The sequence below is a fragment of the Odontesthes bonariensis genome, chromosome 22, assembly GCF_027942865.1.
Source record: "Odontesthes bonariensis isolate fOdoBon6 chromosome 22, fOdoBon6.hap1, whole genome shotgun sequence".
Taxonomy (NCBI): Eukaryota; Metazoa; Chordata; class Actinopteri; order Atheriniformes; family Atherinopsidae; genus Odontesthes; species Odontesthes bonariensis.
Window position 1 is genome coordinate 13,165,830 of NC_134527.1, and position 26,537 is coordinate 13,192,366.

Sequence of the window (26,537 nt, forward strand, 5' to 3'; positions counted from 1 at the left end):
ATTTTTGTAAAAAGTAAATAAACAAACGAGACAGAAAACAATTTTACATTACACAGGTTGTAATTTAGACAGGATATTATACTTGCTTGTGGAACGTTCACCGTTTTTGCAGTTATGACTCAGGTTATTTTAGAGTTTTGGGACTCTCCTTCCGCAGACTAACTTTCTCAATGCGCCCATGTGAAAATGATCTTGATCTTCAGTCGCAAATGTCTCCTTTAATGAGGGAACGTCGCTTAATCTTGTTACAAGACATTGATTCAACTTTAGATGCCTAAAATTTTAATAATTTTCACGAGGACAAGAAATTGTCAATTAGTTTTTACTGTTTCATAGTTTTAGGTTTTAAAAGCAAACAACTTAATTTTGTCACATAGTAGCATACAGAACATGTACCTTTAAAAGATAACTAAACCCACCACTTGAATCCACCCTTGAATGAATCTTTTATATTAGTTTCTTTATTACTGAAAACACATTTCCAGTTCTTTAAAAAAGTTAAATTCTGTAAAAGGAGAAAAAACACGAGAACCACAATAAATGACTAATGGAGCTCATAAAACCACAAAGACCACTTAATTTGCTTGCATTTCTCAAAATCTTTATTCAACACATCAGAAAGGTAAAATATTAGACTCTTGTACAGACAATAACTTAAATAAATACCATCAATTATCATAATTAACAAATGCAATAAGCAGTTTAAACAAAGAAAGACCTAAGGCTTGACCTTTTCTGGATTATTTGATGTTTTCTTATCGATTATAGGGAAGGTTACGTTGAAATAAATGTGATAACAAGTAAGTAAGCAAACAGTTATTTTTTTTCATTTGGCATCATCACAGTCATTACTGAAAACTTTCAATTGTACAATCATTTCTGCAAAGTGCTTTGTGAAAATATGTCTCACAAAAGGGTTGTAATGCTTATTATGTCTTTAAATTTTGACGCCTGCAGCTTTCTTTTTCATCGTAAGGAGTTGTAACAAAATTAAACAAACCCAAAGGCATCCCCATATCGTCAACAGAACGGAATCTCTATGGCACTACATCAGGATGCTTGATATGAGTCTAATTTGACTTTACATTGTGCTGTGTAACTGTTTCAATAACCGTGCTGTAAAGAATACAAAACCAGTTTACACAGCACAATGCAAATATATTATTCAACATCACCCAGCCGGACTGACGAGTGGTGCTGAGCAATATTTAACCCCCAAAACGAGATAAATAACAGAAGAAAAACTCTGAACCTCCTAATCTTCAGAGGTTTGCTGGGTACAATAGTAAGGCAGTCAGCACGGCCGATAACATTTAAAAACCATCGAGGTGAAAAACGTTGCTACAACAATGAGTTTCAGTTCAGTGTCTTGAAGGTCTGTTGTCGTTATCACAGTGTGAATTGTTCCAACTCATTGTGCCCTTCCCTGTTATAAAGTTTGCTTCCATTATGCCAGAGGGTTTAAAGCAAGCCATCTTGCTCAAAAACCGAGGGCAGGAGAGAGAAGTCAAAGGGCACAAACTTGACGCCGGTCCCATGGTAGAATTTGTTCTGAAACTCAACCCTGAGGAAAACAAAGCAAGCAAAGACACTTTAATGAAGGGAGAATAAACAGAAATGAAAACCCCTATAGGATAATGAAACACAGGCACAGACCTGTAAATCCAAGAGCATATCTTAGTGTCTTATCACACTATTTTACGTGCCTTCGGTAAAGGACGATTCTGAGCATCCACAGCAGTTGGTAAAGTGAAATCAAAGAACACTGAGACTCACCAGTGAAGTCGAAGAGCGTGGAGGAATGCTGACAAGCCTTCCATGACCAACAGGATGGACACGGTGAGCGTGGCGAAGAGGCCGAACACAGGGACTAGAAACACCACCCCGACTTTTGTGGTGATCCTGAGGCCAAGGCGCATAACCATGGTCCAAAGCACCTCTGACAGCTCTAAAACCCACAAACACAAAGCACACCGAAATAAAGAATCTCAAGCCAAACCAGCAGGAGTAAAGAGGCATAGCGGGATCTACTTTTCCTGGCTGCACTCACGGGCATGAGCCAAGCTGAGCGCCCAGAGACGTAAGTAGGATGCAGTGTTGGAAATGCAGCCCAGGCAGTACTCTATGGTGTGGATGGCCTGGTGCAGCAACACATCCGCAAAGTCAAACTGCAAAACAATTCAAGCAGTGCACAAGTTATCATGCTTAATTCACAGTGATGAAAATGAAGTTAAGATCATCTGGCTGTCCTGTTTGAATACAGCATGAAGGATCTCTTAACGTTGTGACCTGATCACATGATACTGAACTGGCTCTACAACTGACTTTTCTTCTTGTGCCCTACTTTCTACTTCCTAATGTGCAAATAGCATTAACAGTTTCAAGTGGATGAAAAAGTGAACACGTGCCTGATCACAGACAGATTTCTTTCTTTTTTCTTTTAAACGAAAGAAGTTACTGTTCTCTGACCTGTTTGGGAATAGCTTCTCTGCTGGTCGGTTCATCAAGTCCTTCCTCTTCATCATCTTCATAGGACAGTGTGACAGAATTGTCATCCTCACTTACACGCCTCACCCTCTCGTAACCCTGAGGTCAGCCAGGAAAGTCATGACAAACAACTCACAAAAGAACCAAATTAGGAGGCTGCAGGACTTTTGACTCGACTTACTCTGCGCCTGCGCAGGCCTTTCCCTCCACGGTACAGCCAATACAAGTAAAGAGGTTTCCCTAACAGCAGTACAGGAACGCACAGCATAGCTATCACAAGTAGGAATACTTGCAGCCCAGTCTGTGGAATCAAAGTAACAAGCTTGAACCCATGCTTTACCAGGCATCATAAACATATCTGGGGAGCAAGTGGTGTCTTCAACACTTACCTGTCCTGGGTAGAGAGGAGCGATATCATTCCCCTGCATGACAAACATGTTGATGAAGTGGATGAGGATGCTGGGAGCCTGGCTTGAGTCCCGTGCACCAAATGCCAACCACTTGTAGAGAATCATGAAGACCAGATAGCCAAAGAGACAAAGCAGGAAGAGCAGCTCAGGAAGGAAAAGCAGATAGACATTGAATTTCTGTTGGAAGTGCCTAATGGGAGGAAAAAAAAAAGAGCATAGAGATAAAAGAAAAAGTATTAAAGTAGGGATGTAATGATTGGATCTGTGAAGGCTTACAAAGCATAGAGAAAGTTTTTGAGCAACAAGTAATGACCAGAGGTACAGCTTGTTGTTAATTTGGTGCAGTAAAGCAATACTTTTGGGAGATTGTTACCACAACCCAACTAATTATTAATATTCTTTTTTTCTCATCTGTCACCAATCTATTAAAGACTTTAACGCAACTAAAATCCAGGCACTGAGGTGGCCTACTCAGCAACATTCCAGGTATGATTTCGGATTTTCGATGCAAGTTTTGGTTGACATCAATGCATTCTTGGGTTCACTGTCTTGCGGCAAAGGGAAGTGATTACCAAACCTCAGTTCAGGTACTATGCTTATATACTTTAGCTTCTATGATATTATAATTTTAAGCCTACAAGTTAAAACTGCATAGGCTTTGTATCATATTTGCAGAAACACGACAGAATGCTTAACAAACAGCGATGTTATCTAGAGATTAAATAAAAATATGAGGAAAAGTTATTTCAAGTCACTTACAAGTGGTTGAAGACACTCAGCACCACTCCAAAACTCATGTGAATGACCCCAATGACAACTGACATCTTCATTTTATACGAGTTGAGGAAAGACAGCCGGTTCACCGCCATGTTCCATATCTGATGGAAGATCACAGGGAGTCTCAGTGAAAATAACATGGGAATCTCTGTACTGGCTTAAGTGCCTGAGTGCATTTACTTACAGGGTCAATGCCAAATGGGTATGGTCCATTGAAGACTCCACTCACATTTGGGTCCAATGTGAGCAAAGCGTTTGTTTGGAGAGTTTTGTTTCTGCGGAGTGAAAGATATGAATACATTGGAAAACGTCTGTTCAAACACATCACGCAGTGTTATAAAAACTGGAGGTTTTTTCACCGATACTCACGTCCACTGCTGATTTGCAAACATAGCCTTAACGCTCCATCCAGAGCCGAATATATTCAGAGACTTGGAGAAACAGTCATTGTAAATGAGTCCAGTATAGACTGAAAAAAGCCCCATCATCAGGATGATGTAACGCCCGTTGAAAAACGTCAACCATATCTGAGACAACGAGGACACAGCTATCAGATAAAACTCATTTACAACAATCCAACTCAGCGTTAAGAGTGAAGCCAAGCGCTCATTCCCTACCTCATTACTTGTACGTCTCTTCTTCTGCTTTTTCTCTGTCAGCACCATCCACAAGGCAAAGAGGCTCATTACCATCCCGTGGCCGAGGTCACCAAACATCACAGCGAACAGGAAGGGGAAAGTGATGATGGTGTAGGGAGCTGCCAGTAACAAAATAAGCATGTTTATTCTGAACGTAGCAAAGGCAAACTAAATAAACAAATTAACAAATAGATACTTCACTAAACGTAGTTCTTACCTGGGCTTACCTCACGATAGTCCCCCACCCCGTAAGCCTCCACAATGCTCTGAAACCCAGAAGTGAACTTGTTGGCTCTTAAAAGCGTAGGTGGAGTATCGGTGCTAGGGATGCGGTTCACGAAGGATGGCACAGTGGCATCACCTTTCCTCTGATCATGAAGAAATAAATGTAGGGAAGCAAAGGATTATAGTAAAATTAGTGTGGACTGTGAGGGCATAGGGAAAAGAAAAGCTATAGACAGGTTCCTTACTTACAAACATTACTGGATGGGCATTTAAAAAAAAAATGCAGTTTTAGGCATAAAACTGTGTTAAACTTCTTTAACATCCATTTCCAATTCTTGCTGACTCAATAATGAAATAACTCAGTCATAAAACACTATCACATAGTTCAAAATATCAACAAAGACTCGTGGAAAATTAAACTATTTCTGAATCATCTCACCTCATCTTTTTGTCGTTAGTTATGTGTTTAAGGAAAATGAGTACATACAAATCATTAACAGACACTGATAACTATGTCCTCTGTGATTTACCTTATTTGATAAAGTTCTCTAAGTAATGACAAGAGACAAAGTCTTATGACACAGGATCAGAGTTTTGTATTCTGAGACACTAAGTGGGCACTGTAGTGACTTTGCTGCCTTTGGACCCGTATTAAATTATTCAGTGTTTTCACTGGCATGGATCCGTAATCTTCTTCGGCTCTTGGCAGAGGGATACAACCCCTTGAGAATATTTAACAATTTCCATCTATCTTTTTTGTTGGCCGTTGGTAGAGTGAACTGCTTTGTCATTTCTCCTCAGGAGGCCGTCTCTGCCAAACAAACCGAGATGAGCAATGCTTTCTGCCCTGTAGTTGGGCGTGTAGTAGTTAATATAGTTCCCGAGTTGTCCACGAGTGCACTGAAACTGCAGTGCAATAATAAATGCAATCATTAACATTGCATTAGAAAAAGCTTATGAAGATGCCTATTTTTTTCATGTGGAGCCAAAATCCGGTTGGTTCCCATATGTGCAATTTCTCCATCGATACATCTGAAATAGTGAAGTCGAATCATGTAGTAATGTTACAGCAATAAGAAGGATCTTACAAGTAAAACTGACAAATCTCAGGCAGCAGATTCTCCACACAGAGCATGTTAGAGTGCAATGTAGCTGCATCATCTGTGGGGGTTTCTGAGCATATCAACCTGACATGCAGTTCAAAGTGAACATGAATCTCACTTTACAATTATTGACTAAGAATTTTCATCTGTCTCGCTGACAGTTATTTGCACTCTTCAAAGCCACCAGATTCCATTGACAGAAACAGTAAATTTACTTCAACTCCTACCTCGATCAAAAAAACAACGGTAAAGCAGCACCTAGCATGGACGTTTTTTAGGTAGTTATATCATATTTTGCAATTGTTCAGTGCAGCTTACTGCTTAAGTGCTGTGTTATGCTTATCCATATTGGGGGAGTGCTGACTACAATCAACGGTAGGTATTAAAATGACTTTTAATACCCACTTCAAATAAACTGAACTGTACCTGTAAAAAGCATGTGTAAAATTGGAGTTTTCTGTAAAGTTGAATGGGAGGTGCATTAAAATAACAATGTTTCTGACATCGTTTTAACATATGGTGCATTATACTCACTGAACCCTCTTCCAGAGCCCCTCTCAGGTTGGCTAAGTCACTGACGGGACACCACACCTCAGCAATCAGACACTTGTTGGTAACATCAAAGCTGCAGAGGTTGAGGATGTGATAGATTGCCTTCATCTTTTTCACCTGCACCACCCAGGTGAAGGCCGACTCTGCGGCCTTCTGCAGAACCTGCCTCAAGTAGTCCTCAGTGCGATGAAGCACCTGCAGGAGACAACAGTTACTATAAAACCCACTGAGAATGTGTGAACACGTTGTATCCTCTAGCCCAGGTCAAGGGTCCTACAGCCATACATTGTTAAGGTCTTGGATTCGTGTTCTTAAGCTGTCCAACACGTCCGCTCGTTCCTCATCGTTCTCAGGGTGCGGATATAGGTGACAGTGGTAACTAGGGGCGACAAAGAAAAATGCTGATAACGAGGGATGCTGCATGATCTGTGAGAGGTTAAGTCGTACAGTGAGGGCACTCTTACCAGTCGCAGATCTTTTGAACTTTCTGTCCAATCTGGTCTCCCCAGAAAGAGATGAGAAACACAACACTTTTGCTTATTTCACCCTGTAATCACACAGTTCAGAAATGTCATCATGGCAGCCCTGTCGGAAGTCAAAAAGTCCTAAAGTGTTGAAAAATTACTTTTACAATTGAGCTCACAGTATCGAGATCAGCAAGGCTCTCGTCCACTTCTGCGTAGCTCAGAATGGTGTAACCTTTACACACTCTCCACAACATGCGCTCAAATGCCTCAACCTTCACCCGCTGGATGAGTCCTGAAACAAACCTGCACCCAGGACAAATCCGATTCAGTTAAGGGGGTGTGTTCTAACCATATTACGATTTCCTGTGACGGGTTATGAATGGCTGATATTGCAACTCACCCAAGTTTTGCTCCAAGTCTTTGCATACCAGTGCATCCTGTAACCGAGTCTGTCTCCATAGTGGGGAACTCTTCATACTGGGCACCAAGAGCCTCATGCTAGTTATAAAAAGGAACATGTTTCATTTGTGATAGCTGACATTAACTGCTCCTGGCATGGTTCTTGTAAACAGTTGATGCCATGATGCTTATTTTCCCAACTTCCTGTTTCACACAGACATCACTGTTGCAGTGGTCACAGCCTGGATGAGTCAGGTGGTGCTTGCAACGGCTGAATTGTGACCGTGTCATTAATTAAAGGCAGCACCGCTCCTGGTCACCAAGGGAAATGAAACACATCAGCGACAAGAAAACAACTGGCGAGGTGAGGGGGAGGCGAGTCAGGAAAGATGCCAGGAGAATGGAGCTTGGAAATGCAGTGCATGGACAGTTGGGAGGAGAAATGAGCAGCTGATGAACACACTCACTCTGGAGCGGCTGTGAATGAAGGTCCGCGTGATCTTCAGCATGTGTGTGTATTCGGTGAGCTCCAGGAGGTTTCGCTGAAGCTTTTCTTTGTTCTTCGCCACCTCGCTGAGCTCCATCTCCAGCCTCTGAAGCTGCTCCTAGATATCACAGTGAACACCAGAAGTCTGAATTTGACAGCAGAATAGCCTGTTTATGCAACTTTGGGGCAAGCCAAAAAACAACGTTAATTGAAACTGGCTGCAGAATACGGTCACAGTTGCACATCTTTAAAGGCATAGAGGGTTTTTTTTTTTTTTTTTTTTTAAACATCTTTACCAAGATTGGTGTATTGTGTTAGTTTTGTACAATAATAAATGGCTTCAAGAGTAATGATGCAAAACAAAGCAGAAGAAGGCCATAAGAAGACAGCAAAGCAGGTAACTGTTTCCTCAGCTCTGAATGCAAGTAAGAAATAGCAGTTCAAATGAACAGAGGGGGTCAAGTACAAATCTGAAAGACCAAGAAAACTTTCAGAGAATTGCTCTCAGTATTTCTAGGAAGGTTAATCAAAACCCACATCTGAATACGAAAGAGTAAGATATATCAGACTGTGGAGTGATGGTGCGCTGTTCCACTGCCAAATCTGCACAAATGCAACCTTCAGAGAAGATACCCACCATAAACTTCACCTGATGTCCTAATGGCTCAGTAAGTTAAAACAGAACTTTTTGGCTGCAATGAGAAAAGGTAGATTTGGAGGAAAAGGGCTGCAGAATTGTATCAAAAGAACACCAGTCCCACTGTTAATCACGGGGGTGGATCAATCCTGTTTTGCGATAGTGCTGCAGTTAGTGGCAGGAAGGATTTTAGCATAACACCTGCAAATTCTGAGAGCAAACATCACACTGTCTATAAAAGAGAGCAATCATCCTGAAAAGTAGCATAAAACCACAAGGGCAGCAAGCTGACTCATACCATGGACCTCACCGTCCACAAACTTCATTGAAAATCTACATATATATATATATATATATATATATATATATATATATATATATATATATATATATGTCTCAAAAACGTTGTAGATGAAAGGCCACCAAGAATCCCAATGAGCTCGGAGCCTTTTGCGGGATGAATAAATAAAGAGTCCACAACAACTACTAAAGTACTGGACATGCAGAACAAGCTGCAAAAGTAAAGCAACAGTGAGGCCCAAACTTTGGGCGTTTAGTTATTTTGAAACTGTAAAGGATGGAAGTAAAAGACTAATCTTCCTTAAAATGTTAGCTAACTCTGTCACATTTGAGTTTTTGTCTCTGAGCGTCGTTCTCCATTCGCTTCACTATTCACACTGGCAAAGATTTTTCCTAACACTTTTGAACACTTACCATGATCTCAAGGACCTGTCTGGGTGGAGGAGCAAGTGGGCTCTCATCCTCCTCTGGAACAGCTATTTTAGCTTTCTGGATCTCCCTCAGAAGGAAGCCTGCCCACAGAAATAGCTGATAGTGTGTTTCACGGTAATTACTCAGTAAACGTCAGAGTAATCTGCATTTCTTTAAAAAAAAAAAAAAAAATCAGTCTTTGAGGGACTAGACACATAAAACAATTGGCCTGGGAGCCATTGCCTGGGATGCATGATTAATTGTCGAGGTGCATGCTCAGGCTGCACCCACGTCCGAGGTGGTGGATGGTGACTTACCCAGAATTCTCTCCATCTCGTCGCATCTCTTAATTTCGCTGACAAAGCGCCGCTGGAAGGAGCTGACAGTCGGGTTGAGCTGAAACCAGAGGAGCATTGCAAATCAGGTGGCTGCAGTACACGCATGTGCAGGCGAGGTTTTCACCTCTGAGTTATTCTAAGACTCTTAGTTGCCTGTTCTTCCTCTTATTATCATGGATTCCAACAATAAATAGGAAGTTAAAAACCTTTATCTACACTTTCCCTTCCAAGCCAGGTGGACAATTTTGTATATTATATTATTGTGACTATTTAGTTTAGATAGATAGATAGATAGATAGATAGATAGATAGATAGATAGATAGATAGATAGATATGCATGCATAATCAGAAAAGAAAACGAGGGTAAAATCGATTCATGTCTTTTGGAAGTGAAAATAAAAAAAAGATGGGAGTTTATTTGTTTACAAAAACAAGTATGCGCATCATGAGACTCTCTACTTACATCTCTGAACTCGACCAGCCCCAGCTCCCCGAGCTCACTAATGCAGTCATATTCGGAGCCAGACTGCAGAAACAATTGCGCCAAGCACATCTCCTCACTCCGAAACACCATCTTTATCTGCCAGACAGACAGTTCTCCTCCGCTGATAATCTGTCTGGAGCCTGCTGAACCTGGACAACGAGCCGCTCGCTACACACTGAAACGGCACATCGCCGAATTCGACGAAACTACCCGCTTAGCCAATTAACTTCCCCCTCGCGGATTAATTATTGTCTAATAATAATGACGCTTTTCACAACGGGAATAGTCCTCATCCTGGGTCTCGCGCCGGTTTGTCCCCCCACCTCTCAGAGTGGCCTGATGTCTATTGAATAAACCATTTGAAAAACAAAGACGAAATCTCACTAATACACCTTTTGCGTCGACAGACCGGAGAAAGGCGTCATCCGGTAGGCTCCTTTACCTTGAACACCTGTCATAGCAGCGCAGAAAAACACGGTAACCACGCAACGCTAACATAAAAGCAACGAGCAAACTACAAAAAATAATTATCAACCCGCCTTGTCGACAAGCGAGGCTAAACGCAAACTGGCACGTTAAAAATAAGCCCCAGTCAGAAATAGGCTACGGCCTTTATTCGCTCCACGTCGCCGGGCAATTGACACAGATTCCGTCCCCGGGTTGCCAGATCTCGTCTCCTCCTCTGAAATAATCAGGTTTTCTTGATATAGAGGTGTTGCTTCAGCCTGTGGGCCAAATGGAGATTCAATTTGACAGTAAACGGTTTGAATGGCAGCAAATTTGGCTATATCTGCCCATAAATCCGTTTCCCTGACATGAATTTACCCCGTGTCGACGTTAAATCTGCTTCAGCAGTCATGTTGTACATTTCTAAGCTTAACAACGGGTGGCACAGCAATGCCTCCTAAACCCAAAGGAAATGCAGCAATAAAGTGAGCAAAGTTCAGTCTGGTAGCCGAAGCAGATGACAAATAGATAATGAAAATAAATAAATTTATAAATATTAACGTAATACAAAATAAAAGGCGAACATTTAAGAAACGTGCAGACAATTCGGCTCTTTTCTTTGTTTCGTTTAAATTATGCGCGAATAGCAACCATGTTTTTGTGTATCTTTTCAAGAGGGTTAGCCCACAAACCTGGCAACCAGTGCATCTATTTATTAGGTTGCATCGCTGAAAGCGGCCCGGCCATCTGCTTTTCTTTGTGTGTAAAATCGTATATTTGGGGTGTTTGGGGATGATATGTTGATTTTGACGTTCATAGAATAAATGTCCGCTGGAGATGAACTATTATCGCATGTTGTAATCGATGCAAACATCAGCAGCACGTTTTGGATGAGAGATGACTCAACACAAATGTTACCCAGGGTTGGAGATACAATATAATCTTAATATATATATTACATGATTTTTCTTGGTGCAGATGTTTTTATCTTTGCATCAGGCACAGGCTGTGTAGACTCCAAAAAAAAAAAAAAAAAGCCTTTATTGCAAAGGTCAGAGCTTAGATCTCTTTGTGATTGCGTGAGACCCAAATAAATGTATGATGCAGCTGTAGCAGACTACTCAATTCATCAATGATGTGTCTGAATAAAAACTTCTCTTTTGATTCAACAGTCTGATATTCAGCAGCATGACTACCTGTATTTGGATTATTTAAAGACACATGTAAGCTTTTGTCTGTATTCAACGGAGCTCCTTCACTTTAACTTAAATCCCTTACAGATTGCTCACCGCCGATAATAAACATGCCTTTCAACGGCAAGTACTGTGAGGCCTTTAATGCTGTCAATAACTGATCGACAAGAAGCCAGATTTTATTGTTTTTTTTAAGTCTTTCCACACTCAGATTTCCAGTGCATGAAATGTGTGGCTTGTCCATGCGGTGATTTTAAGTCCTGAGACTCTGAGCCAGTCTGTTGAGCTCTTGTGACAGAGCTGTGACCGTATCCAGGATCCGCTGTTTGTCCCCCTCTTCTAACCGAGCTTCACATCGTTGAGAAAATTTATCCGGATGCCACAGCGCTTGCTGCTTACGGATTGCTTTACGGAACACCTCCAAGGCCTTTCGGTCTACGCCGTGCAGCATCACATCCACCATCTCCTGGACTGTGCCTCTCGGAGCTGGCCAGGGGATGTCACTGTAGCTCAGTTTATTGCCACCTGACGAGGACGCGCTGTTGAAGGTGGCGGCACATTTCTCATCGTACCGGCGCTTCTTTCCCTGCCGAGACTCTTCCTCTTTACGTGCCGCTCGAGCCAGATACTCCTCGTGTTCCCTCTTCAGCCTTTCGTGCAGCTCCTTATGACTTTCCGCTTCTTGTTCCCTCTTTTGCCTACTGTTCTTCTTTTTCCAGCTCGATGCCAGTCTTTGAGCTTCAGCGTGTTTTTTATCAAAATATTGTCTTCTGATACGATCTGCCCAGTCCCCAAAGTCCTCCTCGTCTTCGTCAACAGGAAGAAAATCGTCAGCTGTAAGAGAGAAAAAAAGGCGACCTAGAATCAAGTGGAAAGAGACTGAATCAAATTCGGCATAGAAGATTTTTAGATTTACCGTCATAGGCGCCAAATGTTTCGCAAAATTCATCCTCGCATTCGCCAAACAGCTTCTCAACCCACTCCTTCTCAGGGTCAGCCCCAGGTTGATGGCTCATGTTGTCTGCGGTCTAATGACATTTAGGGAAAAAAGATGCAAATATCAACCCAAAGAGGAGTGAAACTTGAGATGGAAAAGGAACACCAGCCAGATTACCATCTGCGTTTCCTGATGGACATTTGAAAAGGTTGAAAAGTCTCCAAAACCTTAACCGATTTTTCCAAAACAGCTTTTATGCTTGCTTTAGGTGGTTTTTTTGTGAACGTATTACATGACTGATCACATAAATCATAAGCTGTTTCTGTTTTTAGAGAGAAAAAAAAAACACATCTTAATACTTCTGCCCGAATAATCACAACAGACTCGAATTAAATAGGAATCTTCCATTAGCAACTAAATGAAGCTACTCTGGTTCATTACAGCCGGAAACACGGCTTCGTTTACGCAAATTTGTGGTTCTCAAAACTTCAGAAACATGAAGGCCAAGTTTGAAAATAGGTATGGTCTGACCAGTGACTTCTGAGTACTGATGAAAACATGCAGTGCTGGTCTTTCCTATAAGCGATGTAGGCAGTGATATAGGGCACCATCTACTGGGGGATGGTGCTGTGGAAGGTCAGGCAGGTGGTAACGCAAATCTAGGCCACCTCAGCAAATTCATCAGCATCAAAAAGAGCTAAAGCCACGAGGTGCCCAGAAGTGGAAACAACCAAAAGAAGGAGAGGAGAACGGAAATCATAAACAAAGATATTAATCTATTCCATTATGTCTTTTCTCCTTTTTCCAATCACTGCCTCGCTGTCCGTGGAAGCTGTTTGTGCATTTTTACACCTCGTCCATGGGTCAGAGATCAGCTGCTTCATACGAATACATTTATTCAGTTTTGAGTGCACGTGAAAACCTCGAAAGCTCAGCGTCCTTAGTAACTCAAAGGGTTATCACTTATAGCAACTCTGAGTGGGAACTTCTGTTTAATTATATTCATTTCTAATCATCCTGATGTTTATAACCTTCTATTATTCTGTGTTTTAAAAAACACTTTCAGAATACTGAAAAACAATCATTTCTAACTGAAATGGAGAAAAGAAACTGTTAAAACCACAAATAAAGTGAATTATAACAACAACCGATGGTTTACATTCTAATCAGCCTTACTGTCATCATAGCTCTGGAGGTTTGCTGCTCTATCTTAACAACATAAAGTGTGATTTGTTGAACATTTTTTGTTTTACACCTAAACATTGACGATTAGACAACTTGCTCGTTAGTTGAAGTTGTACACAGCTCAGTGATGTTCTTCACACTGTCGCTTACCTCTGAAGGTTTCATCCAGTTCAACAGGTCCCGTGGTGTGACTCCTGCTCTGTTTGGAGCATTTAAAGCTTCAGGACATATATTTTTGAGGGGCACAACCAGGTCATCATAAACTTGGAGAAGACCACAAAAAAAAAAAAACAATGTTTAACAAACACCAGCTGCAGCCTGCGGTCATGCATATTAATTGAGTAAAAATGATCTTCTTCCTTACCCGTCTTCCCGTGTTTCAGGGCCCTGTTAGCCGCGATGTGCAGCGCTGTGTCTCCTTTGTGGTCCCTCTGAAGAACATCGGCTCCGTGTTTCAGCAGCAGCCGCAGAGCTGCGTCGTCCTCCAGGGAGCAGGCCAACTGCAGCGGGCTCCTCTGCCTCTTGCCCTGGGTGAAGTTCACGTCCAGCTCTCGATGCTTCCGCAAGTACGACTTCAGCTTCAGAAGACTGCCTTCCTCCACGTACCTCCACACCCGTGCCTGTCTGTGGGATACCATATTATCTACAAATACAGCTGAGGCTAATTATTTAGCTTCCTCTGGCCTAGGTTCGGTGGTCCGTCTTCTTAATAACTCCGACTCATGCGAGAGCATGTACACTCAAGTTCCGGCAACAGAATAGTTACTATACAAGTACTACCGCTAGGTGTCAGTATTGATTATCTTCTCTAAAATACATTCGTGTTTTGCCTCATAGTTGTGGGGTTGACCCTTTAGCTGTTTCTAACTAGGCTGACATTGCCTGCTTTACAACCTGTATACCTTCCTCTTTTTTTTGGTCTTTTTACAAAATGGTTATAAAAACATTTTTGAATTACACTTTCAAGATGCTATTTTCATCTTTAATCAAAATCTTTACCTTATTATGCCTCTGGAACTGTGTCCTGCATGAAAGCGGCTTTCTACAAAGCTAATTTCCCAGTAGTCGTCTCCGCTCTCTGTGGGTTTTTTGTGCTTCAGTCTTCTTTCAACATACCACCTGTCCTGAAGCTGTAATGTAAAAAGGTCATCTGTGTAATGTTGTGTGAATGTAGGCTCGTGTACAACTTTGAAAGCCGACCTCAATAACTGTTATTTAAAAGTAAAAATTCACTTTTAAAAACAGAAGTTTTCATGTTTTTTCCAGCTTACACAGGCCTTACTGTGCTTTGTTTTGAAGTTTGATATATACCCACCACCTCATAATTGGTGAGTGTTATGACTAGATCTGGTGAAGTGAGACAACTGTTACAGCTGTCTGACAAAATTTTTTTCACTGTTCTCTAGGGCTTAACAGAGAATTAAGAAAGAACCTTTATTTAAAAGCAACACCAACATCTGTGGGCTGTAGACAGGATTACAGCGAGTTTATTTGACTGAGAGACTACATAGGTCGATTAGACTTTTTCACCCATTTAAAAGCACACACACAGTTTGAAAGCTGAGACTGGAAAAACATTATTGTTTGTACAGTTTGATTTTAAATGGACTTTTAGCCCTTGAACAATTGATGCACTTTGAAACAAGACACTGAGGCACCCACATTTCTATTTCCTAACATGCATAACATTTCATTCAATTTTGCAAGATCTCTCTCTGATGTTCTTTGACAAATGCAACTCCACTCAAAAATGTGTTTTGCTTCCTGTTATGTCTAATGGATGTTTGAGCTTTGGTGTGTGGAATAATGTTCAGAGGTACGCAAAACTTTGGATACTCAAGCTTGAAACTAATGAGTATGGATAGTTTAGAGAGTACAACAAGTCCCCTGTATAGTTTGAGTTACAGATTCAACTCTGTTTTCAACATTTTGAACAAGATTTGTTCATTATTTTTCAGTTTTAGGGGGGAAACAAAGAGAAGTTGTTCTAGAATGCGCCGCTGAGGGTGGCAGCACGTTGGAGTAGCTCTGTACCTCACATTGAGATTTTTTCTTTTTTCTAAATTTCATTCCTGTTTTTTTTCTTGGAAGAAATTGCATTTTTTGGACAACTGTTCCTTCCTGCCTTGGATGCTGTGCAGCTGGATTTATTTTTCACAATACTTTTGTATATTTTGCTCTTTTGTTATGATGCATAACCATAGCAACAGGGTGGTTTACAACAGGGAGCAGCTGATTAACCTTGGAAAAGCAGAAATAATTCGACAACTGAAGCCAGAAATCCCACTGGAATTGAAAAGGAGGCGTTGTGGATGCAGAGCAGGAGCAAAGAGGAGAGAAAGAAAGAAGAAGTTCAAACCATCTCTGCCATCCGTCATCATGGGCAATGTAAGATCGTTAGCTAACAAGTTGGATGAACTTCTAGCCTTGACAAGGACTCAGCAAGAATATCGTGAATGTAGCATAATGTGTTTTACTGAGACATGGCTGCAGGATCATATCCCCGACTCCAGCGTCTCTCTGCCGGGCTTCCTGACTGTACGAGCAGATCGAGATTTAAAGAGTAGCAGGAAAAGGAAAGGGGGTGGATTGGCAGTGCTTGTCAACAACAGATGGTGTCACCCAGGACATGTTACTGTGAAGAGTCGTCTCTGCAGTCCTGACATTGAACTATTGGCAGTAAGTTTTCGTCCATATTATTTGCCAAGAGAGTTCACCAGTGTTGTTTTGGTGGCTGTTTACATTCCACCCTCAGCTGTTGCCGACACTGCATGTGATGTCATCAGTTCTGTTGTTGCTAAGATACAGACACAACACCCCAATTTTTTTGTGGCAATATCTGGTGATTTTAATCATGCCTCACTCTCTGCTACACTGCCAACTCTTCAACAGTTTGTCAGCTGCTCCACCAGAGAAAACAAGACATTGGATTTGTTTTACACAAATGTCAAGGATTCATACATTTCCAAATCAAGACCTCCCCTGGGTAAATCAGATCACAACCTTGTTTTTCTCTGTTCAGCATATAAACCCCTTGTCCAGAGACTACCTGTCACAAAAAAGACTGTTAGAAAGTGGTCACAGGAAGCTGAAGAAGCCTTACAGGGTTGTTTTGATGCAACCGATTGGATTTCTCTTTGTAAGCCACATGGAGAGGACATTAATGCCATGACTGAGTGTGTGACTGACTATATAAACTTCTGTGTGGACAACACCATCCCCACCAGAACAGTGAGATGCTTCCCTAATAACAAACCCTGGATCACTAGTGAGCTAAAGGAACTATTGAACAAGAAAAAAAGAGCCTTTAGGGAGTGAGACAGGGAGTTACTGAGGAGTATACAGAAGAAGCTCAAAGTCAAGATCAGAGAGAGCAAGGAGGTGTATAGAAAGAAGCTTGAGAGTAAACTGCAGAGGAACAATATCAGAGATGTGTGGTCAGGAATGAAGAAGATCACAGGCCTCAAGCAGAGGGAGGATCGGATGGATGGAAGTCTGGACAGAGCAAATGAGCTGAACACATTCTTCAACAGGTTCAGTTCAAGAACAAGCTCACCATCCTCCCCTCCTGTTCCCAGCCAAAGAGACATCCCACCCTCCTCTGAGCCACAGCTTTCCTGTAACATCTCCACCTCCACCTCAGTCATGGATTCTTCTGCTTCCACTAGTTTGTATTCAACCAAATCAGGAGATGCTGCTGTCCCCTTTGCCTCCCCCTCCCACTTTTCTGTTTCTAGAAGTCAGGTGAAGAGGCAGTTGGAGAGACTGAACCGGAACAAGGCTGCAGGTCCAGATGGTGTCAGCCCCCGAGTCCTAAAGGCCTGTGCAGAGCAGCTCTGTGGGATTCTGCAACACCTTTTCAACCTTAGCTTGACCCAAGAGAGGGTACCACTGTTGTGGAAGACATCCTGTCTGGTTCCGGTACCAAAGAAAACTCACCCTTCAGTCATCAATGACTACAGACCTGTTGCCCGGACATCCCACATCATGAAGGTCCTGGAGAGACTCCTGTTGACCCACCTGTGTAAGCAAACCAGCACATATCAGGACCCCCTGCAGTTTGCTTATCGCCATGGAGTTGGAGTTGAAGACGCTATCATACACCTGCTTCAACAAACCCACTGTCATCTGGACAAAGCAGGCTGCACTGTGAGGGTCATGTACTTTGATTTCTCAAGTGCATTTAACACAATTCAGCCTGATCTGCTTCGTCTGAAACTCCAGAAGACTCAGGTGGAGGCCTCAACAATCACCTGGATTAATGACTACCTGACAAACAGACCACAGTTTGTCAGACTGAAGAATTGTGTGTCTAACCAGGTGATCAGCAGCACAGGAGCACCACAGGGGACTGTACTCTCACCATTCCTTTTCACTCTGTACACTTCAGACTTCCAGTACAAGTCAGACTCCTGTCATCTACAGAAATATTCAGATGACTCTGCAGTTGTCGGGTGTATCAGAGATGGACAAGAAGCTGAGTACAGATAGCTGGGAACAATCATCTCATCTTGAATGTTAACAAAACAAAGGAGATGATTGTAGATTTCAGGAGAAACAGGGTCAGATCAAACCCTGTTTCCATCATGGGAGAAGAAGTGGAGGTGGTTGAGAAATATAAATACCTTGGTGTTCATCTGGACAACAGACTGGACTGGAGACACAACAGTGAAGCAATCTACAAGAAAGGACAGAGCAGACTGTACTTCTTGAGGAAGCTAAGGTCCTTCAAAGTTTGCAACAAGATGTTGCAGATGTTCTACAAGTCTGTTGTTGAGAGCGTCATTTCCTCTTGCGTCATCTTTTGGGGCAGCAGCATCAGAACCAGGGACCTAAAAAGACTCAACAACCTGATAAGGAAGGCTGGTTCTGTTCTGGGGACGACTGTGGAACCTCTGGAGACAATAATGCAAAGAAGGATTTTGCATAAAATCAAGAAAATTATGGACAACCCTGAACATCCTCTCCATGAGACTGTTATCAGAAAACAGAGTCTCTTCAGTCAAAGGCTTCTTCAGTTTGGATGCAAAACGGACCGCTACAGGAAATCTTTCCTGCCCACAGCCATCAGCATCTATAATAACTCCTTGATTTAATTGAGTTACATCAACATTTAATTTCCCTCTGGGATAAATAAAGTATTTTTGAATTGAATTGAATTGAAGGAGCACCATGCAGATGTTTAAGAACCCAAAGATATTGGGCCTAACAGATTTTAATTAGCTTGTCTGGGGTGTGGTTAGGATGATTCTAAAAAAAGTCAAAGTCAATAGTGGATTACCTTGAGAGGCATAGGCTGAAGGTTTCCCAACCCAATAAGCATCATCAGCAATACAACTGTATACTGTAAGATCGGTGCATGCAGTATGGCCATATAAACTTGGAGAACTAGAATCCTTTGCAAAGAAAAATCTGTTGAAATCTCCCAAATGAATCATAGCTACTATGAAAATATGTTGAAAGTTGTGATATTTGCCAAAGGAGATTCAATTGTTCTAACCATGCAGGGTTGAAACTATCAAAGAAAAAAAAAATCTCCTTAGAAAAATATATCTCATAGAAATCTGTCGTGTTTATACTTTTACACCGTCTGATATTCACAGTTTGACCGAAACTTATTCACGTGACTGTATACGCAGAGTCTGACTCAAGAAGACTGCTTTCACATTCATCTGACTGGAGAAAGTTATTTTCATTTCAAATCTGAGAGTAAAACGTAGATGTCGAAGGACAATTTTGTTGTCCGAAACATTCAGAACTCATGCTTTCCACTGGGCTCTCTTTGAAATCGAAGACATCTTGTGTCACTTTGTTGAACCCGAAATGAATAACATTTACATATGTAGACTCTGGAGGACAAAATGCTATTGGATAAAATAATTCCATAAAACAACATACTTAACTGGAGTTTTATGCGGGGAAAATAAGATCATGCAAAGGCAATTATTCCAAACAGAGTATTTTTAGATGTGTTAAAACATGTACGGACTGGGCTCTAACCTTGTCCTCTGATTTACGTTAAGAGGACATGCTTTTTGTCCCCAAGAGGAAGCTGAGTCTGCACAGTCTCCACAATGTGACTGTGTAAACACCAGTCTGTTTGTGCAAACAGATTTATGCCCCTAAAACAGCATAGTACAACTACTTCCACACATAGTCATACACAAGCACAGTGTGTAGCTGCAGGTTGTTCTTACAGAGTTTGTTCACTACAAAATGTGGCTGTAACAACACAGGACATCTGGCTGACATGTAGCAAGATTTAAGCCGCAAATGTGGACTTTTTCATCTCCACCTTGTTTGTTATCAATTTCTACAGCCTCTCTGGATGTTGTCCTGGTGTCATTATTTTCATTTTGCATTACCTGTATTGTTGAAGCCAGTGCAGCTGAGCCTCTGAACTAGCTCAGGCCCGTTGCAGATTACAGGGCCTCCATTTAGACCTGAGAGAGGGGAGGATACACAATGGAGAGGATAGAGAAGAGAATGAAGGGACACTTTGTGCCCATTGAAGAGGATGATCTTCTCTATCCCGAGATCCGGAGTCACCAAAATCTTGGACACTTCCGCTCTTTCGGAAACGACGTGTCTCTACTAATGATGGCTGTCTTGTGCGAAAGCCTTTGAAAGGTCTGCCAGTGTGAGAGGACGGAGACATGCAAGGAGATCCGGCAACTTTGGAGCTTGACTCACATGACTGCCACTTAATATGTTATCAATGTCTTATTTACAGTAGAATTTATTTGTTGCACACTCCCAGTTAAGATATTTTACAATTCAGTTGGTTGTTTCCTCGTATGCTCATTACAGAGTCAGTGTGTAAATTAAGCATCTTGTCCTCTAAGACCTCAGGTGGGGCATCCATCTTCGGCAGAAGGCTCTAAAAGCAGAAAGATGCCTCTGAAAGACAGGATATCCTGATCAGGAACCTCTACCTTGCCCACCCTCCTTGGACCCTTCCTGCTTGGCTTGCTGGCTCCTTTCCAGTCCATGGGGGCCTGTAATTCTCTAGGGACGTTGCAAGGAGGAGTTCTGGAAGGGCCGTGTGGCAGGAAGCTGAAGGTCCTCCAAGACTCTTCAGAGGTCAGCATCTCATCCTATCACTCCATGGCCGGAGCAGGCTTAAGGTCCGGTCTGCTGGCCGTGCTGCTCAGCCTCTATTGTTAGGACTGCGGAGAAATGTGTGCACACTTCCTTTGTCTATTTTCTGCTTGACCCGGTTTATTGGGCTCTGATTTATGCCAGCAGGACATGTGTTTCCAGCATACACGGGTCTGGCTGCAAGGCTGATTTAAAACAACAGAATAACAGTGACTGTTTGTCACCCATTGATATGATAATGGATAGTTAAGTTGTGCTTGTTGAAACTCTTCTTACCTTTGCCTTTAGACTCTATTGACTGACCAGAAAGTATTCAGTTAAGTAAAGAGTGAGGGTTGGGCTTTTTCATACTCTGCTTTGTGCTGTTTAAACATCCCCTGCCCTCCCAAAACCTGAGAGGATTAATTGGTTTCTGTCCCAAAACAAAGGTTAATTTCAAGAAAAGATAAAAGAAAGAAAGAACTTTAAGTTCAGCAGTAACACATCTCTGATGTTATATTTGGCTTTGAGCAGATGAAAGCAGTTTAGCTTCAATAATCATTTATGAAAGATATTACATATTATAATGTTAAAATGCTACTACTGAGACACTTTACTTTTGCAGACAGTCACCAGAGCAAATTCTTTCAGTACGTTCATCATACAATTTGTATATAACATGTAAACATAACGTGTTTGGAATAGATGAAATGCTCATGGAATGATGAGCACAGTTTCAGGGCAGAAAATGCTTGTAGACGGGGACTTGGTTTCTTCATTTCTGCTGAGGACACGTGGACACAATAAAAATAATTAATTCAAAAAGTCAACCTGCTTTCTTGTTGGCAGATATAATAAAAAAGGATTGAGAGTTAAGTGTAGAGTCTACAACATGATAATAGCCGTAATTAGGGGCACAAGTTTGTTACCGCTTGTTTTATAGAGCTTTTTTTTGTCTCTCTTTTTTATTTTTCATCTCCACTTCATGTTTGCAGAGTAAATCTTTGCAAAGTCCCAGAGCTCAGATTTTCAGTATTTGCTAAGACATATTTAAAATGATCATTTTAAAGTTGTTCCAGTTGTTTGTTGTTCCATAGAGAGGGAAAATGAAGGCCGATTCCACCCTGGGGATTCCCTGCGGCCAGTCTGCCTTCAGTGCAGACACGCTTAATTTTCACGCTCAGTAATTAGAGGGGAATGAAATCATTTGTGTGATCATTTCTGAACAGTCAGCTCAGACAAACACCCAGCCTACAAATGATCAAAGGAGGATAAATCACTTTTCTCGCGCTGCAGTCTGTGCACTTCATGCCATGAAATCTCTGTAACGCGATCACATAAGCTTCATAAAACTCGAAAAGCCGTGAAAATGATCTGTTCAGATTATCTTTCACAACCAGCTCTGTCTTTGATGCCAACAGGTGGAGGATAATGTGACAAGTCATTTTCTGAAAAGTAGCTGCAGCATGGAATTTTGAAATACACTGTAAGCTGCTTCTCCAAAGACTCTTTAGTACATAGATTTGGTCTCTATTATTTCGCTTACTGTTTCTGTTAATGCGGCAACAGCAGCCCAGGAAGCTCTTGTGTTTACATTCAATTTCAAGTGTAACAAAAATACTTTTTATCAACTCTGTGTTGAGTTGAAATTAAACAGTTGAGAAAGTAACGAAGCAGACAGAATGAATGTGGCTGCAGCTGTTGGGTTTCTGTCTTTTTGGACGATAAATTCCCGTCAGAAATAAAGGCACAGCTGAGCTTTTATTCCTACAGAAAGTTCTTTGTGGCCACATGTACGCAATAGGTTCTCAAATGTGTTCTGTACATTATTTACACTAAGCCATGGTCCATCACAGGTATCACAAAGGGACAGATAGTCGAGGCCCGCTGCAGATCTATAATCAAGGATTAGTCCAATCCCTCTGCCTCCCCGCTGTTACTGATTACATCCTCTAAAAAGCTCATTACAATCAAAATTGGTTAATCACTGAATTCTACTTTAAAGCTCAACAACCCGTTGTAGTGTTAAGTTACTATAGCAAAACATTTAATGATTACAGAACTGGTCATAGTTGATAGATTTGTCATAACACAGGGACTTAAAGACGACTTTAGATGCTTTTTAGGACTTAAGTTGTGGTTACAAGCACTTTGAAGATTTTTACATTTTTGGTAGAAAGCCAAATATCCTGTGGCTGATCCAGTTTAGAAACTTTTGTACTCACTGATTGTTTGTGCGAATGAATTGTAAGAGAAGAGGGAAACAGAAGTCGAACGTGCATTTCCTGCAGACATATGCTTTGATTTCAGCCCTGCCAAACACAATAGGAGGGAGACGGCCTCCTCTCAGCAATGCAGCAATGCACCAACAGGAAGAAGCACACTCACTGGACAGGAGAAAATACATTCCAGCAAGACTTAACAAGCTCTCAGAGGGAACAAAGTGACACCGGAGAGAATATTTGTTTCTTCAAAACAACTTTTTTTAATACAAATCATAGACATGATTCCAAAATAAATGTGTATTCACAAAATGATTTCATGTTGTCATAAAGGACACATTTCAATGACATAACAACACTCTACACACACATACACAGACAGAGCACATTCCTACACAGTCAGACTGTTAAAACAGTCACATTTTAATTGGACCTTTCACCAGCCTGAAAACATTTGTCAGCTGCCATCTGTCTGTCTGGTCTGTCTGCAAACCCCCCACCCCACCCCAGCCCCCCTATCTCCTTCACTTACGCACTCACAGTTTATAACACCCTTATCTGACTCCAACACCTCTTACCTACTGTCACACCCTTCTTACACACACAAACTCGCAGCCGTAACTCTGCCAGCTATGGTGCAGATACCTTAAGACTTAACTGCGGAGCTGGTCATCTGGGAGATATGACATCTTGAGTGCTTACAAGTGAAAACAAGAACAGCAGCAGCAAATGCACGAGTAATACAAGTCAATGTGTTGGCTTCAGGACACAGAATTCAAAGCTCAGTACTTTGCATAAAGTCCACATTTGAACCAAGAGAAATTCATAACCACGCGGTCCCCCCCCTTTTTTTCCTCCTTAAAGTTTTTAGGCTTGTTCCCTTGTTCAGTTTCTGTTCCCTGCCATTCAAAGTGAGGCAGGAGTTTCGGTGTGGTCGCAATCCCAAAACCATCAGTCCTCTTCAGTCCTTAGTCAGAGGGGAGGGGAGCAAAAGTAACACCCTGAAACTGACTGCAGATGATCTGCAAGCAAGCGCCCAATGCTGCAAAGTTTTGATTTACCTGCACTCTTCTGCATTGTTCACCTCCTCCCCAGCATGCCTCTGGGGCCCCAGCTGTAGTCACACCTTTGTGGCCAGAGACTGAGCCTCTGTCTTCTGTGAGGAAAGGGAGCTGTGTGGGCTGGCATGCAAGAACTTCTTCAGGTTGAGCAGACACAGACACTGGGATCTGAAGCGTAGGTCAAAGAAGGCATAAAGGAAGGGGTTGAGGCAGCTGTTGACGTAGGCCAGGCAGGTTGCATAGGGGTGAGCCAGCAGCAGGAAACGCAGGAAGTCACAGGTGGTGGGGAACAAGTCCAGGTAAGACAGGGCATCAACACTCTTCAAAACATGGAAGGGAACCCAGCAAGCAGCAAACACCACCACCAGTGTGGTGATAATCTTCAGCAGCCTTCCCTTGCGCTGGTCTTCTTTACGCAGAGTATTGAAGTGGCGAGTGACAGTGCAGCCGATAAAGCAGTAGCACACCATCATCGCCAAGAATGGAAGTAGAAAGCCAAGAACTGAAGAGGAGATGCTGAGACCGGCAATCCACAGGTACTCCTGTCCCTTATTTGTCACCACCAGGCTGAAGTCCATGGCACAAGAAGTATGGTTGGTTTCTAAATCATATCTGGTGGTGCGAAAGACAAGAGTCGGGGCAGCCAGCAGACCAGAGAGCAGCCAGATGGCTATCAGCGAGCCTTGCATGTGGCCACGGGTACGCAGTTGGGTGCTGGACAGGGAGTGGACAATGGCAAGATACCGGTCAAAGCTCATGCAGGTGAGGCAGAAGACACTGGCATACATGTTGAGAAGCACCACGTAGCTGCTGATCTTACACAGGGCCATTCCAAAGGGCCAGTGGTATCCCATGGCTGTGTAAACGGCCCACAGAGGCAGAGTGACCACAAAGGTGAGGTCAGCCAGGGCCAGATTACCGATGTAGACGTCAGCAGCTCGTCGCTTGCCCTGGGCTCTCCAGACGGTGAAGATGACCACCCCATTTCCAGAGAGGCCCAGGATGAAAATAAGCATGTAAAGCACCGGGACGACAGAGTATGACGGCACCCACTCTGAATAGTCACACATGGTGGAGTTCTCTGTATCCTCGTAGTCGTAATAGTCATAAGGACTCACAGTCGAACTCACCATCGCCATTCTTCTTCTATTCCTCTTATCCTTAATCTGAAGAAAAATATCTGTTTGGGGCAGATAGGTCCACAGCAGTTTAGAGAACTGTAAAGTCTGTTGCTTTGTGAGAAATCTCCACACCCTTATATACCCACACCCGACTTGCAACCTCCCATGAAGACCCCTCCTCCCCCTCACTGCCCTCCTCCTCTCCACACTGCACACACAGACACTTGTCTCTCTATTCATTTGATTAGTGCCTCACTACAAAAATACACAGTGAAGTCATTTTAAAGTGTTTAAAGCACGTCGTCTTTAAATATTTCTTGAACAAGATTACATTTGTATTGGCAAAATGGAGCGGTCTAAAGCACTTTTGTTATTTTACTTTTAAACTGCAGTACAATGTATAATTTAAACAGTAGTTTTATAATGAAAGCTCATTACACATGCTTGGTGAGAAGCCTGAGTGCTTCGCCTGGACGCGTTTCGTGAAGTATTTTTAATAGCAACTGACAGTCGTTCTGGCGCCGGAGCACGCACATTATCTAAAATAGGTGAGAAACTATTTACATTTCCTTTCCTGTTTTCTTTTTTTGGGTGTTGCCTGTACATGTTCAAACAAGTGGAACCACAAAATATATCTAAAAAAAGGTGCATCTTTAATTAACTGTAAATTTGACATGTAAAATGTTGACATTTTACTTCCTATTAATATTGTGATAACATCTTATGACTATATATGAAACATGATGATGCCTTTAAAATATCAGGGATATAAATAACAGGGACTATATAAACAAAGAGATACAAAACATCAGTAAACACTCCATGATAAAGATATAACAAGTTTTTTTCATCTTTTTTTTTAAACGCTAGATTTTCTTTAAAAACTAGAAGAATTTGAGCATTTTTGTTTTAAATGTTTTAGACATTTTATGAACTTACATGGAAGGAAATTATGTAAAGACTGTAGGGTTTTTTTCTTTAAACCCCCTACAGTAAAATTCTAGTCCCCAACGTACTGTACTTCAGAACACTTAAGGTCGATGGATGGTAGATCAAAGGTAAAACCTGAACCCTGGATCCCCACAGAGAAGGACACTGTCATGCTGTGGGGGTGTTTTGCTGGTATGGTTTTCTTCCTCTTGTCCACTGAAAGTAAAGTCTCTCTGCAAATCATCACAAAGTTGTTTTGAGTGATCACCTTTATCCTATGATGAAACATTTGACTGGTCACTGAACTGTTAGCTGAGTTTGAAAATGATGAACATCATATTGTACAGACTTCATAGTCACTAGATCTCAGTTAATTTCACCACTAATAGGAGACTTTGGACAGTTTTAATCATCACCACCATCAAAACACCAAATGAGGGAAAATCACTTGAATGACTTGAATGTTCAACCCCTCCAGTGGAGCTGTTTTTTAGGCACATGGTGGCCCCACCACTGTGCACTTGGGCTTTACTTATTTATACTACTTTTTGAATGGTCTAATTATTCTCATTTTTGTGTCTGTTGCAGTACTTTTTACCCAGAAAGGTTATGCTTTATTCCATTTTTTCACAAATAATTGGACAGC

At 41.9% G+C, this 26,537-nt stretch overlaps 3 protein-coding genes across 3 annotated transcripts; all 3 read right to left on the bottom strand.

The window, feature by feature from the left end:
• Nucleotides 1-600: 600 nt before the first annotated feature.
• atp6v0a2a (ATPase H+ transporting V0 subunit a2a) lies at nucleotides 601-10,436 on the bottom strand. Its single transcript, XM_075455378.1, has 20 exons — nucleotides 9,695-10,436; nucleotides 9,211-9,289; nucleotides 8,897-8,994; nucleotides 7,526-7,663; nucleotides 7,060-7,157; nucleotides 6,836-6,962; nucleotides 6,657-6,739; nucleotides 6,478-6,571; nucleotides 6,175-6,387; nucleotides 4,530-4,680; nucleotides 4,292-4,431; nucleotides 4,044-4,201; nucleotides 3,859-3,949; nucleotides 3,657-3,775; nucleotides 2,877-3,087; nucleotides 2,669-2,788; nucleotides 2,470-2,586; nucleotides 2,051-2,168; nucleotides 1,777-1,948; nucleotides 601-1,564 (listed from the first exon to the last, which is right to left on the bottom strand). Exons 1-20 carry the CDS (start codon nucleotides 9,803-9,805, stop codon nucleotides 1,462-1,464), a joined length of 2,541 nt encoding a protein of 846 aa, XP_075311493.1. The 5' UTR covers nucleotides 9,806-10,436; the 3' UTR covers nucleotides 601-1,461.
• A 634-nt stretch (nucleotides 10,437-11,070) lies between these two features.
• Nucleotides 11,071-14,205, bottom strand: nfkbil1 (nuclear factor of kappa light polypeptide gene enhancer in B-cells inhibitor-like 1). The gene is made up of 4 exons (XM_075455405.1): nucleotides 13,842-14,205; nucleotides 13,628-13,740; nucleotides 12,272-12,383; nucleotides 11,071-12,189 (listed from the first exon to the last, which is right to left on the bottom strand). Exons 1-4 carry the CDS (start codon nucleotides 14,113-14,115, stop codon nucleotides 11,609-11,611), a joined length of 1,080 nt encoding a protein of 359 aa, XP_075311520.1. The 5' UTR covers nucleotides 14,116-14,205; the 3' UTR covers nucleotides 11,071-11,608.
• Nucleotides 14,206-23,043: 8,838 nt separating this feature from the next.
• On the bottom strand, nucleotides 23,044-25,079 carry LOC142372446 (apelin receptor B-like). The gene has a single exon (XM_075455347.1). The coding sequence runs from the start codon at nucleotides 24,977-24,979 to the stop codon at nucleotides 23,900-23,902; it is 1,080 nt and encodes a 359-aa protein (XP_075311462.1). The 5' UTR covers nucleotides 24,980-25,079; the 3' UTR covers nucleotides 23,044-23,899.
• Between the last annotated feature and the right edge of the window lie 1,458 nt (nucleotides 25,080-26,537).

Coding starts and splice junctions, on each gene's coding strand:
- atp6v0a2a (XM_075455378.1), bottom strand. CDS start 9,805: ATGGTGTTTCGGAGTGAGGAGATGTGCTTGGCGCAATTGTTTCTGCAG. Junction 7,158..7,525: donor TCATTCACAGCCGCTCCAGA/GTGAGTGTGTTC, acceptor TTTTATAACTAG/CATGAGGCTCTTGGTGCCCA. Junction 6,963..7,059: donor AGACTTGGAGCAAAACTTGG/GTGAGTTGCAAT, acceptor TCCTGGGTGCAG/GTTTGTTTCAGGACTCATCC.
- nfkbil1 (XM_075455405.1), bottom strand. CDS start 14,115: ATGGTATCCCACAGACAGGCACGGGTGTGGAGGTACGTGGAGGAAGGC. Junction 12,384..13,627: donor ACTGGATGAAACCTTCAGAG/GTAAGCGACAGT, acceptor AAATGTCATTAG/ACCGCAGACAACATGAGCCA. Junction 12,190..12,271: donor AACATTTGGCGCCTATGACG/GTAAATCTAAAA, acceptor TCTCTCTTACAG/CTGACGATTTTCTTCCTGTT.
- LOC142372446 (XM_075455347.1), bottom strand. CDS start 24,979: ATGGCGATGGTGAGTTCGACTGTGAGTCCTTATGACTATTACGACTAC.